This window comes from Lynx canadensis, chromosome B1 (assembly GCF_007474595.2).
Source record: "Lynx canadensis isolate LIC74 chromosome B1, mLynCan4.pri.v2, whole genome shotgun sequence".
In the NCBI taxonomy this organism is placed as follows: Eukaryota; Metazoa; Chordata; class Mammalia; order Carnivora; family Felidae; genus Lynx; species Lynx canadensis.
The window spans coordinates 119704972-119722794 of NC_044306.2; the positions used below are offsets into that span (position 1 = coordinate 119704972).

The window sequence follows — 17823 nt, forward strand, 5'->3', positions numbered from 1 at the left end:
GAGTTTCCCGGGGGAGACGCGCTCGTCCCGGCACCGGGAGCCGGCCGCCCAGCCAGAACGCACGACTGAAACACGACGGTGAGGCGCGACATCTCGGCAAGCGGGCGGGTGGCCCGCCGGGCACCCCCGCCCGGGAAGGCCGCGCGCCGCCAGACCCCGACCCGGCGGAGGGCACGTGGGGCGGCCGCCTGGGGCCGGGCCCCTCCCGGGCTCGCTCAGGGTATTATTCAGGCGCCGCCGGACCAGACGGCCCTCCCTCCACAGGGCCGCCCCGCGCGCGCAGAGAAGGCGGAGCCTCGGAAATCCGCGGCGCGCCCAGGGCCCAAATATAAGCGTATTTCACAGCCTCCGGCTCCGCCTGGGGCGATGCGCGCGCGTGGCTGGACCAGGCTCCCCCGGAAGATATTTTTGCCCGTCTCCCACTCTTCCTGCGCTGGAGACCGCCAGGTGAGTAGCCCTCAGAGGACACTGAATGTCCAGAGCGTGTTTTTCTTGTTTGTGTTTTAGTTCTCGAACACCAGAGGCTGTGGCTACTGTGGGCTACGTTAGCACCACCAAGATGCTCCCACTGGCTGGAGAACAACCACATGCTGAAAGTGCACACTGCCTGTGGCTTTTTTTTACTTACCAGGCAGCAGCTTGTTATCTCATCCTTGTTGTTGCATCCTTGGTATCTCACCGAAGACTTTGGTTTTTTGTTGCCCTAAAAAATTGATATCAGAAAGCCACCATTGACTTTAGCCTCCCTTCAAGAAATGGACAACACCAGTGGACAGAGAAGGCGGGTACCTTCCTTAGCCACATTAACCTCTGTTTTCACTGAAAGACAGAAACCCTATTCCCCTACTCTGTAATGGGGCCTCCACCTGACATTGTGGCTGCTACAAACTGCTGTCATGAAATTCTGGCTTACTGTTTCTAAGTTCAGAATGAAACATTTAACTTTAGCAAATATCTGTTTGTCTTCTCTGGGCCAAGCAGGCATGGAGACAGGAAATACAAATATGAACTAACTACAGTTTCTGCCATTCAATACCTCAAAATCCAATGGATCAGAATATACTTAACAAGTTACTAGGTAGAGTGATTCATGCTGTACTAATGACGTCAGCAAAGTGACTGATTCACAAATTTATATTTACTAGAATATTAAGATCTTTAGAATTCTAACCCTATTGAGTAGATGTTTGCTTTTTTTAAATTTTAATGTTTATTCTTTTTTAATTTTTTTAAATGTTTTTATTTATTTTTGAGACAGAGAGAGACAGAGCATGAGCAGGGCAGGGACAGAGAGAGACACACACAGAATCTGAAGCAGGATCCACCCAAGCTCCGAGCTGTCAGCACAGAGCCCAACGCGGGGCTTGAACTCATGGAGTGTGAGATCATGACCTGAGCGGAAGTCGGATGCTCAACCAACTGAGCCACCCAGAGGCCCCATAATGTTTGTTTATTCTTGAGAGAGAGAGACAGAGTGTGAGGAGGGGAGGGGCAGAAAGAGAGGGAGACATAGAAGCTGAAGCAGGCTCCAAGCTCTGAGCTGTCAGCACAGAGCCCGACGCGGGGCTCGAACTCAGGTACCGTGAGATCATGACCTGAACCGAAGTCAGATGCTTAACCTGACTGAGCCACCCAGATGCCCCTTGCCCTTTTTTTTAAAGGATTTCTGAAAAAATGGGAAGAACTCAGTGATACAGTCTGTCTTGGAGTCTACTCCAAAAGTTGCTGTGCTGGATATAGAAGGTTGGCACTCATATCAATCCCTACCTGCTTCCAGCATGCCTTATTGTATAGGAGACACTGGAGAGCTAAAAACACTTCCTTAGACTCCAATCCAGCCAAAGTTCTAGATGTAACATTAGTGTCTGGCAAGTAGATGAACTTGTCTGAGCTTTTGAAGGCAGAGGTGAGACAGAGGCCATCTCCTTGCTACTTTTTGCTGTTTTCTCTTGGCAAGGAAGGTCCAGGATTTGCCAGTCCTAGTCTCCACAACTGTGGGTGTGGGGAGGGACTTACAACAGTGGTGACAGCCAGACTCAGCATCATCATATTGAATCACCAGCTCTGTGGCCATCAAGAAGCAATTGAGGGAAGTGGTGAACATAGTCTGTGTTCCCTGCCCAGGCAGCTTCCAGATCCCAGCTTCTTGGACTCATAGCTACAATGGTGTCCTTGAACTCTGTAGTCCTTGTGGGGCCTTCTGATTGTAGCAAAAATAGTACATTCCTCAACAGTTCATTTACTACTGTTCTAGAAGTCATTCCCGGAGGCCCAATCTAGAACCTACTCTTCTAACCCTTTCAACAGTCTCTAGCCTTTAAACAATTCACTTAATTCCCTGTGTAAAACCTCTTCCTGCTTAAAATACCTGAAGTGGTTTCGATGTTCTGCACTGACTGATGAATATGTTTGCTATGTGGCCTCTAAGAGTCACATAAACCTAATCCCTTCCATTTTTTTTTTTTTTTTTTTTTTTTTTTTTTTTTTTTGAGAGAGTGAGAGAAAGCACGTGCATGAGCAGGGGAGAGGGGCAGAGGGAGAGAGAATCTTGATCCCACAACCCTGGGATCATGACCTGAGCCAAAATCAAGAGTTGAACACTAAATAGACTGAGCCACCCAGGATCCCCTAATCTCTTCCATTTCTTTAGAAGGGAAATGAAACCAAGAGATTAGATTCAGGGGCTTGCAATGATGTGAATGCTTTCATTTGGGCTCTGCCCTCAGCAGTTGCCGTTAACTATCTGTTATAACAGATAAACTCCAAAATCTCAGTACCTTAACATAGTAGAGGCTTATTTCTACTCAGGTAAAGTCCAATCAGGTGTTCAGTGGGTGTCATTCTACTCAGTGAGGAACCCAAAGTCTTTATATTATGGCTTTGTCATCCCCTAAAACCTTAAAAGTTCTTAGTTTTCAGACATTAGACAGGGTATGTTGTAGAGGGAGGTATGTTGTAGATTGCATGAAAGTTTCTTATAGGTAAAAAATAGAAGTGGCAGACATTACTTATGCCCACATCCCATTGGCCACATCTCAATGACTTGCCACACTAACATGTAAGGGAGACTGGGAAATGTCTACTATCTGTGTGCCCAGACCGCATAGGAAACTGGTTTGATGAACATGTATCAGTCTCCTTCCGTCCCTCAAGAACAGACTGCATCTCAGTAATCTTTGTATCTCTTGTGCTTTACACACCACAGAAAATCAGTAAAAGTCTGATCAACTTCACCAACTGTAAAGAGATAGAGTTGTTATCTCATGTGCCTAATATGGAAACTTACCACCCTTTACTATGGTTGTTTAAGGAATGAGCTATCATTCTCTGACTATGTTACAGCCTTTGAGTGTGGGAACTATGTCAGACTGTTCACTTTTTTGTGTGTTTTTTTTTATTGAAGTATAGTTTACACACAATGTTATGTTAGTCTCAGGTGTACAACATGGTGATTCAACAAGTCTCTATGTCATGCTATGCTCACGACAAGTGTGGCTATATCTGTCACTGTACAACATTATTATAATCCCATTGACTGTATTCTCTATGCTGTATCTTTCATCCCTCAGACTGTTCATTCTTGAATCCCTGGAACAAGGGCTAAAATCTGGCAAGAGTTTAATAGATGTTTGTTAAATAAATGAATGAATGAATGACTCCACAGAGAGAAAAAAGAGGTACAGAGTTAGTCTACATGAAGTTAAAAAATACTAATTGAGAAAGTGACATTTGAGTTAGATCTTGAATGACTAGTAGAATTTTACCAGATAGAAAAAGCAAAAAATGAAACCCCAGGCGGTAACAGTAGTGCTGTTTTGTTGTGGTTGTAATTGCTTCATGAATAGACATTTAGAAAACCATCAAATGTTTATAAGCCCAACTTGTTATTCACTATTCAAATATTACAACCAAACTTCAGGGATAGGGAAGGAAAAATATATAACCTTACAATCTCTGTAATCTCTATTGACTAAAAGAATGGCACTAAAAACCTTGGCACTGATTTTTTTTAGCTACTTAAATATTCTTTTCTGAATATTTTTGATAAATAGCAACACAGAGGCAGTATTCTGATTGTTCATCCTCCATGAAGATTTTGCACCATGTCAAGAAGCTAGGGAAACACATATGAGCCAAAGGTTCCCATTACTGCTCATCAGAGCTTCTCTGAGCTGGCTCTGCATCAAAATCACCTGTTGTATTGGTTAGGCTGCTTTTGGCTGCAGGTAATAGGACATTCAGCTAAAATTGTCTTCAAAAATACAAATTTACTTTTCTTACACAAGGTGTGTGGAGGTAATTGGATCCAGGGTTTGTTCTGTAGCCCAATGATATCAAGATTTAGTTTGCTTTCCATGAGCTAATTTTGTCTTTTTCTTCATGGTAAATGATGGCTGCTAGAGTTCCAAGAAACACAGTCGTCATCCTTGGCCCCATCCCCTCCCCCCACCAAACACACACAGATACACAGTTTAAAGACAAAAAGAAGAGAGGAAAAAATAAATAGTAACTAAATAAATAGATAGATGCAATTTTAAAAATTAAAATTTTGGAGCACCTGGGTGGCTCAGTCGGTTGGGCATCCAACTTCGGCTCAGGTCATGATCTCATGGTTCGTGAGTTCGAGCCCCACGTTGGGCTCTGTGCTGACAGCTCAGAGCCTGGAGCCTCCTTCAGATTCTGTGTCTCCCTCTCTGTCTGCCCATCCGCTACTCGGCTGTGTCTCCCTCTCTCAAAAAAAAATAAAAACATTAAAAATATTTAAAAAAGAATAAAGGTACTGCAAAATTGTTTTAAAAAATTAAAATTTTTAAATTAAATAAATATTTTTTAAAAGAAGAGGGTTCTTGCCTCTTTTTGGGGGGTGAGGGGGGAGGAATATCATATCCAGTGGTCTCCAACAGCCTTGCCCACAGATTTCATTGGTGAGAAGTGAATCATGCCCAGCCCTAAACCAACAGCTGGCATGAAGGAATGGTGTTACAGAGATTGATTTAGACCAATAATGATTTATCCTTAAGGGTGGGGAAGGTACACACTGACATACCTGAGTAATGGCTCTTAGGTAATAGGTTGGGTTCCCCACTTGAGGAGATCGAATCTTTGGAATCAGATTTTAGTAGGCCTAGAAGTAATATTTTAAATGTTAATTAAATGCATTTGTCCTTGGGAGAGAGATTAGAAAGGAGAGAAGCAAGTATTGGGTCCCTTCTTACCTAGGAGTAATTTCCTTATATTCGTATCTCATTACATAGTGTTTTACTTCACGATGATTCAACCAAATCACTGTATCAGTTAGCCAAATAGAACAGTACTTGTTTTCCTTTGGTTGCTTGGTCTCATATGGTCAGCACACCTAACACTTTTAGATAAGGTTATTTTGTTCAGGGAAACATTCTTAGTCATTTCAGTTAACTAATTCAAGGAAATTTTAAGTCCCACCCTTCACTTGACCTGAATTCCTCACTGCTGGGTGGGTCTCCTTTTGGGGAATGAGCATTAGATCAGCAGTTGATTAGCAGAATCCAGAAACTGAAAGGTTTCTATATGTTCTACATAGACATATCAGACTGAGCTTCCACTTCCAACACATGAATGGTTGAACACCAAAGGTAGGAGTTTTTGTTATAATCATTATAGAGTACTTAATGGATAGTCACTGAGATGTTCTTTCAAATGTATAAATAACACATACAGTACTCTAGCCATATATGTAAATTCTCATTAAGATTACCCCATTAAGTGTTGGTCTGTCCCTACCTCATACAGAAATAAGAATAACCAGCCTTTATCTATGTAATGATCCTTTAGCAGTAATTTAACTGATAGCAATAAGCATATTTTACTTGACCAAGAGTCTATGGACATTCAAAAATTGAGAGTTCTTTTATTTCCTCTGGAATATTACAGAAAGCACTTTTAAACATTTAGATTAATAAGATAACCTGAAAAACAGAAGGCTGATTTAACAGCCTTCTGTATATGAGAGCATATTTGCAAAAGTGATTTTCAAAGTGTCTTTCACTTGCCAGGAGAAGTAGGGGTTAGTGGACACGGCTCCTGCAGTCCCCTTTATTTGTCCCATTTGTTGGATTTCAGGGTAGGGTTTTATTTGATGAAAGATTCTTTTTTGACCTAAAAAATATTTGAAAACTGCTGTAGAAGATGCTAGGCAGTTCCCCATCGTCTCTGAAAACCCCCAAAACAAAAAAATTAACTTAAATTGTAGCAATGGGATTATCTAAAGGGAAATTACCAGATTTTATCTCTGAAAAATATTATTACTGAGGAAAGCTGTATCATTTTCTTTTCTCTAAAGCTTTAAGAATTACATAACGTTGTTTAAATGTATTTTGAATTGCATAAGAAAATCTTATTGTAAAAATCCTAACAATGCAAAAATACAGAGAATAAAAATGATATTCCAACCACTCTGATTCCATTTCCCTCCCCAAAGGCAACTACAATTTACAGACTTTTTTTTCCTATTTATTTACCTGCAAATGCTCATACATAATGTTCATATTCTTTATCCGTGATTCTTCATCTGCAATTTTCTCTCAAATTTGGAGGAAAGACTTAGGAGACTGTTCTTTTCAAGTCCACAGCTCTATGATTTTGGTGGCATATGTTCCTAGTATTGCAACATAAAGCTCAAATTAAGCCAAGATGGTTTCTAAGCATGTGGATCAGTCCTGCAGGAAATTCTGTATACTGGGAATGCTAAAGAGAGGCATGAGTGACCAACAACTTTTGAATATGTTTTTAGAACTTGATCTACTAACCTTCTAGCAAGTGGGTAATCACAACAGTCATAACAGCCACATCCATTGGCTTAGGTCAAACCACATTCTTCTGTTGAAATCTATATTTGAGTCACAGAACTTTGATTAAATTAACATGATTGAATTATGAAATCTGTAAAATTCCACCATTTGATGTGAGATAAATTTGTTTAATGTAGTTTATTGTTGTGTATCAATCAGAATAATACAACGTCTTGATTGAGAAGCAGAAAAAAAACTGTTGCTTCTGTATATAGGCACTTTTAGTATTTATCTAAAATGTGCTTTGCCTTCCTATTTCTTAGTGTCATATTTTTATATACAAAAATCTCTCAAAGCATCTTAGTCTAACTGGATTTTTTATCAGATAAGATCGAGAGTGTTCAGGGTGGTATGACAGTAGACTAACTGGATTTTTTAAAAAGAGAGCTCTTAATCCCTAGAATCTTAGGGCATATTTATTTTTTTTTCAACGTTTATTTATTTTTGGGACAGAGAGAGACAGAGCATGAACGGGGGAGGGGCAGAGAGAGAGGGAGACACAGAATCGGAAACAGGCTCCAGGCTCCGAGCCATCAGCCCAGAGCCTGACGCGGGGCTCGAACTCACGGACCGCGAGATCGTGACCTGGCTGAAGTCGGACGCTTAACCGACTGCGCCACCCAGGCGCCCCATCTTAGGGCATATTTAAATGGCAAGTTGTTGCTTAGCCAATTAACTAATAATTTCAGAATATATAAGCAATATTTGTCATGAGAACAGAATAAAGTTCTTGTTTCATTTATTTTGTCACCAATGTTGTGCAACCTAAATGGACTAATAAAATATTTTGTTTATAATAAACTCTATCACAGTCATAACAATGGGAAAAAATAAAGCTGAAGGTGATACAAGATAGAAAATAAAAATATTTTCCAAACTTATTATGGAATGTGTTTTCAAACTTATAGTTAATTATGACTATATGTGAGTGGGATTTTAAATAAAATATTACAGCAAAAATATATAAAAATATAATGCAGTGATTTAGTAGAAATAACCTGAAATCAAAGATATAGATTAAAGAATTCTCTCATTTCACAAATATTTATACAGTTTTACTATGAGGCTTGCCTGATATTGGCTATGTTAGTTGAAAACAGTCATTTAGCTTCTCTAGGCTTTAGTTTTCTTATGTGAATATTAAAGAAATTGGACCAAGTAATTTCTAAAACCTTTCCAACTTTTATTATTCCATTAAACTGTAATTCTTAATTACTAGGAAATCAACTAGTTTCTCCATATTTCCCCACTTTTTAATTTCTCCATTCCAGACACCCAGTATCTCAGCTTAACAGCCTTCATGAAGTTTTACTGGGACAAAATATTTTAAAAGACTTTTATGAACACAGTAAAATATTATTCGTCTCACTTAAATAGCATTTATTACTTAAATAGCATTATTAAGTAGCATCTTGGTGGCTCAGTCAGTTAAGCATCCTAGTCCTGATTTTGGCTCATGTCATGATCTCATGATGGGCATGAAGCCTGCTTGGGATTCTGTCTTTTCCAATAAATAAATAGATAGATAGATGATAGATAGATAGATAGATAGATAGATAGATAGATAGATAGCATTGTTGAAAACAAAGCATTTCACTTAACTTTCTGGATAACTGACATCTATTTTATTGAATGCCACATTTTCTTTAACATTCTATTTACATTGCTAAACCATGCTATGTACTTTAATGCCTCTTACAACCAAAAGTATTAGCACATCAGTTTTTTTTTTTTTTCTTTTCATTTTCTTGAAGATGTAAAATCACCTTCCAAACATTTGTTATTATACAAGAGATCCTTCAGGGCCAATTCAGGTATGAAGGTTCTTACTGAGGATTCATTTGGTGGCAAATGACAGAAACTCAACTCTAACTAGTAAGGACTTTATTAGCTTACCTATAACTGACAAGGAGCTGTTTCCTGTTAAATCAACAATGTGGTTATTAATTTGGGACTTTCCTTTTTTCTCCTTCCATATTAAGGATCTGCTTTGCTCTGTGGTCACTTCATTCTTTGGAAGGCTTTTCTGTATGTCACAAAGGTTGTCAATAGTGAGTCTGGGCTTAGCAACCCCAACAGAAAGAAAGCTCTTTCTCAATGGTTCCAGTGAACACCTTAAAGTTGACTTTCACTGGCCAGGTATGGATCACATGCTCATGCCTAAAACAATCAGTATGACTGGGGAAGAAGTTCTCTCATTGGCCAGGCTTGTCCTCATCTCCAGAGCATTGGTAGAGCATGGAGATAAGGAATGTGAGGAGGACATGAGTCTCATATGAACCACATGGATGGAGAATAGAGGAGATGTGGATTCCACAAAAGAAAATTAGTATGCTGTTATCAAAAAGCTTGTTGGGGGGGAGATGTTTGGGAGGCCAAAACTACAAATATGGAAAAGATAGATATCCCCACATTTTATAGCCTTAAATTCCTATCTTTCCATCTCCTTCCTGTCAGCTGTCACTTATGGTGCTTTCAGTTTGCCTCTATCACAATTTCTTCCTACATGTAACTTTTAACATCTTTTCTTCTGAGGGTTTGGAAACCAGATGAGGAGAGTCATTTGAAATGTTTTTATTTTTGTTTTTTTTTATTTAATTTATTTTTTTAATTTACATTCAAGTTAGCATATAGTACAACAATGATTTCAGGAGTAGATTCCTTAATGTCCCTTACCCATTTAGCCCATCCCCCCTCCCACAATCCCTTCCAGTAACCCTCTGTTTGTTCTCCATGTTTAACAGTCTCTTATGTTTTGTCCCCCTCCCTGTTTTTATATTATTTTTGCTTCCCTTCCCTTATGTTCATCTGTTTTGTATCTTAAAGTCCTCATATGAGTGAAGTCATATGATATTTATCTTTCTCTGACTAATTTCACTTAACATAATACCCTTTAGTTCCATCCATGTAGTTGCAAATGGCAAAATTTCATTCTTTTTGATTGCTAAGTAATACTCCAGTGTGTGTGTGTGTGTGTGTGTGTGTGTGTGTGTGTGTGACTTGATATATATCAAGTCATTTGAAATGTTTTAAAAGTTAGTGGGCTCTGAGTGAGGACTTGAGAGCTTCTCTATAAGAAGTATAAACTTCCCACTTTTTAATGGACTTCATGATATATCTTATCCCCTTTAAAAGGTAATTTTTGTGTATGTTCTGATTTCTTTGCTGAAACAAACTTATTGGTAGGGGATATACTATTGTAATTTCAAGACTCAATGACTATGAACAGTAAGTGCCATGAACATTGTTGCTATTAGAAATACTCATTTATACTTGTTGGTTATTTAAAAATATTCTTCATAAATGGCAGAATTGGCTGATTTTATAAATTTGATAAAGGAGATGATTCTAGTAACACTGCTCAAGAGTTCCTATATGATTCTACTAATGAGCAAGTGAAGAACTGACAATGGTGAGTGTTCCATCCACCTTATCAAGAAGTTGGCCTTGAAAGAAAGAGGTAAAGGGCATTATCAAAGAAAATCACTGGGATTAAGTAGTAAATTCTTCAACATGGGGCTGGCGGGACCTTGTCTTGTTTAATAAGGAAGGCAAAAAGAATCTTAGAGATTTATGTTAAGTAGGGAGAAGGAACAGGAGTGGCTCATAACCAACACTATTGAATGTTTACCAGGTGCATGGTTGGAACCACTCTTATCTCCGTTTTATAAATAAGGAATTAGTTACAAAGAGGCTAAGAAATTTGGTATATAATAGAACTAGACTACAGACCCAGCTTTGTCTAACTCCAGACCCAGCAGATCATCATTTACTATATGAGGGGGTTATTCTCTACATAGGGTAAAGGGCAAGTGCCATGGTTTGGGAAATGATATCCAAGCTCTCCCACTTCATTTGCCATTGCTTTCAGCCTTACACCTCATGCTCCAACAAAGTTTCCCCTGACATCCCACTGGATTCCATGCCTCCATACCTTCAAGACAAGGGTTCTCTGAGCCCAACATTTTTCCTATCAAATGCCATTCTTTCTCATTATGAGTCTTTAGAATAAAGAATAAATTTATAAACTTAAAAAATTATATCTACATATATACACACATATATATTATTATATGTACATGAACTTATTATATGTAATATAAAATCCAAACTGAAGGTTTTTTGAGATACCACCCTGGCCAACATTGTATTTTGTAAGGAAGAAAAATGGTGATGATGGTGATGGTGAGGGTGGTAGTGGTAGAAAGGATATAATTTTCTTGGGAATATTAAATGCAAACATCTTGGCACTTTTTTTAACATTCATTCATTTTTGAAAGTCAGAGAGACAGAACACGAATGGGGGAGAGGCAGAGAGAGAGGGAGACACAGAATTGGAAGCAGGCTCCAGGCTCTGAGCCATCAGCACAGAGCCCGATGTGGGGCTTGAACCCATGAACCGCAAGATCATGACCTGAGCCGAAGTTGGATGCTCAATCAACTGAGCCACCCAGGTGCCCCTCTTGGCACTTTTTTAAACAGAAAATTATTCCTTGAGGCAGGGGTCTTGTCTAATTAATCCTTATCTTTATAGCCTAGCATAGTGCATGGCACATATTAGACACTCAACTGTATTGATTTAGATTTTCCCTTCTCTCACATAATTTTCCCTTTGCTTATACCAGGGTTTGTAGTTCGTGCTTCTATTATAATATCATTATACTTGTTGCATTAGAAGTAAGTTTGATTACTAGTAAAAATAACACTTGACTAACAGTAGCTTCAACAATTAACTTGAAGCTTGGCATCCAAGACTGATGGAGCAATTAAAGGGTATCGTCAAGGAACCAGCTCCTCCTATCTTAATTTTCTACTCTCCTTAGTATAGGGCTTTTTCTTCTCATTGTTGAGAGATGGTCACTGGCCCTCCAGGTAGTGTATCTACATTCTAGGAAGAAGAAGGAGAAATATTAGAGGACAAAGAATAAAAGTATGATCTTCAAAAAGCCTTGCCTTATAGTCTGGGAATGAAAGTTCTCCCTAGGGACTCTCACTTATATCTCATTACACAGAACTGTGACACATGGCTATCTATAGCTACAGAAGTGGCCAGGAATTGGAGTATTTGGTTGTTCAGCCTATATAGCATGAGAAGCCAAGAGAGAGGAGATTGAAGTAGTTTACAGAGTCAAGCTATAGGTCTGTCCTACAGGTTTTTTAGTTACTTCATGTAAGTTTATTTTTCCTGGTATATCGTCAGCCTATAGAGAACAAAAAATATGTTTTTGTAATCTTTGAATTACCTAGAGTGACTACCAACATGTCTCAGTTGTCTAAGACATTGTGGCTACTCAACCAATGTTATTATTTTAACTTTAATTTAGAAATATGAACCAGACAAGAATTAGTGATTCTAATTTCTCTGAAAATGATGGAATCCATAGATGTTTCTTTGGTGGCTCATTTCAACATTGAAAAATTGCCTAGCGCTTATGAAGGAAATTGAAGAAGACACAAAGAAATTGAAAAACATTCCATGCTCATGGATTGGAAGAATACTCTTAATCTTAGCCAAAAGGCCAAGAAGCAATGGATTGGAAGAATAAATATTGTTAAAATGTCAATACTACCCAAAGCAATCTACACATTCAATGCAATCCCAATCAAAATTGCACCAGCATTCTTCTCAGAGCTAGTACAAACAATCCTAAAATTTGTATGAAACCATAAAAGACCCCGAAGAGCCAAAGTAATATTGAAGAAGAAAACCAAAGTGGGGGGCATCACAATCCCAGACTTTAGCCTCTACTACAAAGCTGTAATCATCAAGACAGCATGGTATTGGCACAAAAACAGACACATGGACAAATGGAATAGAATAGAGAACCCAGAATTGGACCCACAAATGTATAGCCAACTAATCTTTGACAAAGCAGGAAAGAATATCCAATGGAAAAAAGTCTCTTTAACAGATGGTGCTGGGAGAACTGGACAGCAACATTCAGAAGAATGAAACTAGACCACTTTCTTACACCATACACAGAAATAAACTCAAAATGGATGAAAGACCTAAATGTGAGACAGGAAACCATCAAAACACTAGAGAAAAAAACAGGCAACAACCTCTTTGACCTCAGCCACAGCAATTTCCTACTCGACACATCTCCAAAGGCAAGGGAATTAAAAGCAAAAATGAACTATTGGGACCTCATCAAGATAAAAACCTTCTGCACTGCCAAGGAAACAATCAACAAAACTAAAAGGCAACCGACAGAATGGGAAATGATATTTGCAAATGACATATCGGACAAAGGGCTAGTATCTAAAATCTATAAGAGCTCACCAAACTCCACACCCAAAAAACAAATAATCCAGTGAAGAAATGGGCAGAAGACATGAATAGACACTTCTCTAAAGAAGACATCCAGATGGCCAACAGGCACATGAAAAGATGCTCAGCGTCGCTCCTCATCAGGGAAATACAGATCAAAATCACACTGAGATACCACCCCAGACCAGTCAGAGTGGCTAAAATGAACAAATCAGGAGACTATAGATGCTGGCGAGGATGTGGAGAAACGGGAACCCTCTTGCACTGTTGGTGGGAATGCAAACTGGTGCAGCTGCTCTGGAAAACAGTGTGGAGGTTCCTCAGAAAATTAAAAATAGACCTACCCTATGACCCAGCAATAGCTCTGCTAAGAATTTACCCAAGGGATACAGGAGTGCTGATGCTTAGGGGCACTTGTACCCCAATGTTTATAGCAGCACTTTCAACAATAGCCAAATTATGGAAAGAGCCTAAATGTCCATCAACTGATGAATGGATAAAGAAATTGTGGTTTATATACACAATGGAATACTACTTGGCAATGAGAAAGGATGAAATCTGGCCATTTGCAGCAACGTGGATGGAACTGGAGGGTATTATGCTAAGTGAAATAGGTCAGTCAGAGACAGACAGATACCATATGTTTTCACTCATGTGTGGATCTTGAGAAACTTAACAGAAGACCTTGGGGAAGGGGAAGGGGAAGGGGAAAAAAGTTACAGAGAGGGAGGGAGGCAAGCCATAAGAGACTCTTAAATACAGAGAACAAACTGAGGGTTGATAGGGGTGGAAGAGAGGGGAAAGTGGGTGGTGGGCATTGAGGAGGGCACTTGTTGGGAGGAGCACTGGGTGTTGTATGGAAGCCAATTTGACAATAAATTATATTAAGGAAGGAAGGAAGGAAGGAAGGAAGGAAGGAAGGAAGGGAAAAATTGCCTGGAGATTTCCTGTTTCATCAAGCCAGACCATTAGAGAGAACGATTTAACAGTAGTATTGCTTGGAATATTTGAAATATAACTCAGAAAACAGGGTGGGAAAGACATCATATAAAAATATGATAAACAAGGGCTTTTTCAGGAGAGGTAGAAAGTAAATAAGAATTAGTATAACATATTGTAATCAAAGAAAAGGTTAGCAATTGAAAGTTAAGAATAGTCTAATTTAAAATATTTTAGACATTCAGAGTTCCAAGGGAAAAAATAAGTACAATTCATTCATTTAAATTGTTCAAATTGCTGCTTAATTCATTCATATAAATCTCAAGTTGATGCTACATATCTGTACTATTTCTCCTTCGAAACAGTTCCCGTTCCTCTCCCTTGTGTCATCTTATTTTTAATTATAAATCATGGGAGATGAAGATAAAGCAATTGAACATGAAGATTTTACACCATCCACAGGAATGGACCACACAGCCTCTACATATCAAGAAACACAGGTAAACCTACGATCAAATATAGAGCATTCCAACCATTTCCTTAAAAGAGGGACTATGTATTTCCAAATCTCTGATACAGTTGTGTTCTCTTCATGCTCTATCACTCAATTAACAGTTCTTCCCATTTTTAATCCCCCAATTTGTACAGTAGGTGTGACTACCAGTTTTCCCAGATTCATTAGCAGCTGGCCCCACGTGAGGCTGGAAAAATAGAGAGCCTGTGAAATGCTTTGTGTTCCCAGCCTCACCCCTAGAATGGTTGTGATTACTTCCCTCCCTTTTTACTGCTTAAATTCAAGTAGATGAATGAATTTGAATTCATTTTTACCACAGTTATTTTTTCTGAACCACTTTAATATATTAACCAACTATTGCCTTGAAAAATATCTTTAGTAGGCTAATTTTTAAACCCAGTATTGTAAAACAAAATGAAATAGTATGTGTACCCCAAGGATTTATAATGCTACAAATAGTGACTCAATGGTAAATATTCCTCTAACATAATTCTTGTTCCAAGCATTCACTGATTAGCTATTAGTATAGCTCTGCATTTCCACTATAAAGTGTTAGCCTTGATTCTAGCAGTAAAAATTTGATTTGTGATTTGATGACTTGATAGCTATAAAAATGTACAGCAGAGGGGCGCCTGGGTGGCGCAGTCGGTTAAGCGTCCGACTTCAGCCAGGTCACGATCTCGTGGTCCGTGAGTTCGAGCCCCGCGTCAGGCTCTGGGCTGATGGCTCAGAGCCTGGAGCCTGTTTCCGATTCTGTGTCTCCCTCTCTCTCTGCCCCTCCCCCATTCATGCTCTGTCTCTCTCTGTCCCAAAAATAAATAAACGTTGAAAAAAAATTTAAAAAAAAATGTACAGCAGATATAACCGTTTTAAGTATTATTAAATTGTTTTAAACACAGGAGGAAGCAGTTATGAACTCTAAAGGAATAGATGCAAAAGAACCAACAGAAGGAAGTAACCTCCTGAATAGCAGTGAAAAAAAGCTACAAGAAATACCAACTGAATCAAATAATTTGCGAAGACTAGGACAAACATTTGCTTGCCCTCCACATGGCTTGCTGGCTAGAGGGATAACAAATGGTATGTAAATGGTAAAAAATAATTCAGAAAGAGACGGTAAAAGATGAAATTGTTTTAATGAGAGATTCCAAAATAATATGGTTTAAAGAACAAAAAGAAGTTTACTTCTGTGTACATAAAAACTAGAGTGCTATTGCTACTACCATTCCACCTAGCAGGAAAAGAGCAGAGATCAAAGACATTTTCCTTTTCTGTCTGTGAGTAATTTCACAGGATTACCTTAGGCCTCCAATGAGAAAAATGAGAAATCACCTGTAAACAGAAAGGTACTACATAAATGTTGGGTTTAATCGTTATTAAGTAATGCAACTAATGTTTGAACAAACAGCTTAATTTATGCTTCCAAATGAATCCATCATTTTGTAAGAATCTTGGTTTCCAATCCAACTTACTCCAGTACAACTACTATTACCTAAAATACTTGGGAGATTTTTCTTTTTTTTAATGTTTTATTTATTTTTGAGAGAGAAAGAGCACATGAGCAGTGGAGGGACAGAGAGAGGGAGATAGAGGATCTGAAGCAGGCTCTGTGCTGACAGCAGAGAGACCACTGTGGAGCTCGAACTCACAAACCATGAGATCAACAAACCATGAGATCATGACCTGAACTGAAGTGGGACACTTAACCAACTGAGCCACCCGGGCACCCCTGGAGGACTTTTCTTTGGGAGTTTATCTCAGCACTATTTCACATACTGTCTTTGAGGAACGGATTTGGTTTTTGGAGGGAGCCAAACATTAATATGATATCAATTTGAAGAATAGATGGATATTCAGATTCAGTAATCCTGTTTTTTTGTTCAGAAAGGAAATTGTGTGTGTGTGTGTGTGTGTGTGTGTGTGTGTGTGTGAGAGAGAGAGAGAGAGAGAGAGAGAGAGAGAAGTGTATGTATTTTGTACATTGGAGGAAATGTAGTAGGAAAAAGAAGGGCTTTGAAAATTGTCTATAAATGCTGACTTTTTGTTAATTTTTTAAGTTTATTTATTTATTTTGAGAGAGATAGAGATAGTGCGAGTGGGGGAGGGGTAGAGAGAGAGGGGGAGAGAGAATCCCAAGCAGGCACTACATTGCCAGCACAGAGCCCGATACAGGGCTCGAACTCATGAAACCATGAGATCATGACCTTGAGCCAAAACGGAGAGTTGAACACTTAACTGACTGAGCCACCCAGGCACCCTATAAATGAGAATTTGAAGACAATTTCAAAATGATATTGAGGAGCGACAGCACCACTAGAGTAAATATATGTCTTCCCAAAGTAAATATGTTGAAGAATATAATACATTTGATCTAAAAGTTGTGTTTACTAAAAAATCAGACTCAGTTATTGTTATACTTCATTTGTGAGCTCTGAAAAACATTTTTACCATTCTCAACTGGGACAGTTGAAGCCCAGTTATACTCTAGGCTCTACATATGTGTTTAATAAAATTAGGTAAGTCTGTAAACTAGCATGAGAAAAAAATCTCAAACTTTATTTAAAAAATGTAGAGAAAAACAGGTTCCAAAATATAACCAGTTGATAAGACAACATATAATTTAATACCTTTTCTGTCCTATTTATTATTTTTTTGAAATTTCACCATTCAAATCATGGCACATTTCTAGTTAAAACATTTACAGTAAAACAGATAGTGATTGCATTAGGGAAAGGGTGTAAATGAATGATGTGATTTGGAGACTCATTTTTTAATTTTTTTTTATTTTTAGAAAGAAAGGGGGTGGGGGACAGGCACTGGGAGAGGAAGAGAGAGAATCTTTTTAAAAAAAAATTTTTTTTAACGTTTATTTATTTTTGAGACAGAGACAGAGCATGAATGGGGGGAGGGTCAGAGACAGAGGGAGACACAGAATCTGAAGCAGGCTCCAGGCTCCGAGCTGTCAGCACAGAGCCCAACGCGGGGCTCCAACTCAGGGACTGTGAGATCATGACCGGAGCCGAAGTTGGACGTTTAACTGACTGAGCCACCCAGGTGCCCCAGAAGAGAGAGAATCTTAAGCAGGTTCCGTGCTCAGTGCAGAGGCAGACACAGGGCTTGATCCTATGACCCTGGGATAATGACCTGAGCCAAAATCAAGAGTTGGTTGCACAACCGACTAAGCCACCCAGGTATCCCAGAGAGTCATTTTTTAAAAATTCTATGATCATTGTCCATAAAGGTACCTGAGAAATGGGAACTCATAATATATA

At 38.9% G+C, this 17823-nt stretch overlaps 1 protein-coding gene across 1 annotated transcript in view; it reads left to right on the plus strand.

The window, feature by feature from the left end:
- The first annotated feature begins 321 nt into the window (after nucleotides 1-321).
- Nucleotides 322-17823, plus strand: part of SLC9B2 (solute carrier family 9 member B2) — a 52191-nt gene continuing 34689 nt past the window's right edge. Inside the window, exons 1-3 of the mRNA XM_030313342.1 lie at nucleotides 322-447; nucleotides 14403-14537; nucleotides 15451-15631. Coding sequence (XP_030169202.1) covers nucleotides 14448-14537; nucleotides 15451-15631 — 271 coding nt within the window. The 5' untranslated portion in view covers nucleotides 322-447; nucleotides 14403-14447. The remainder of the gene's footprint in view (nucleotides 448-14402; nucleotides 14538-15450; nucleotides 15632-17823) is intronic.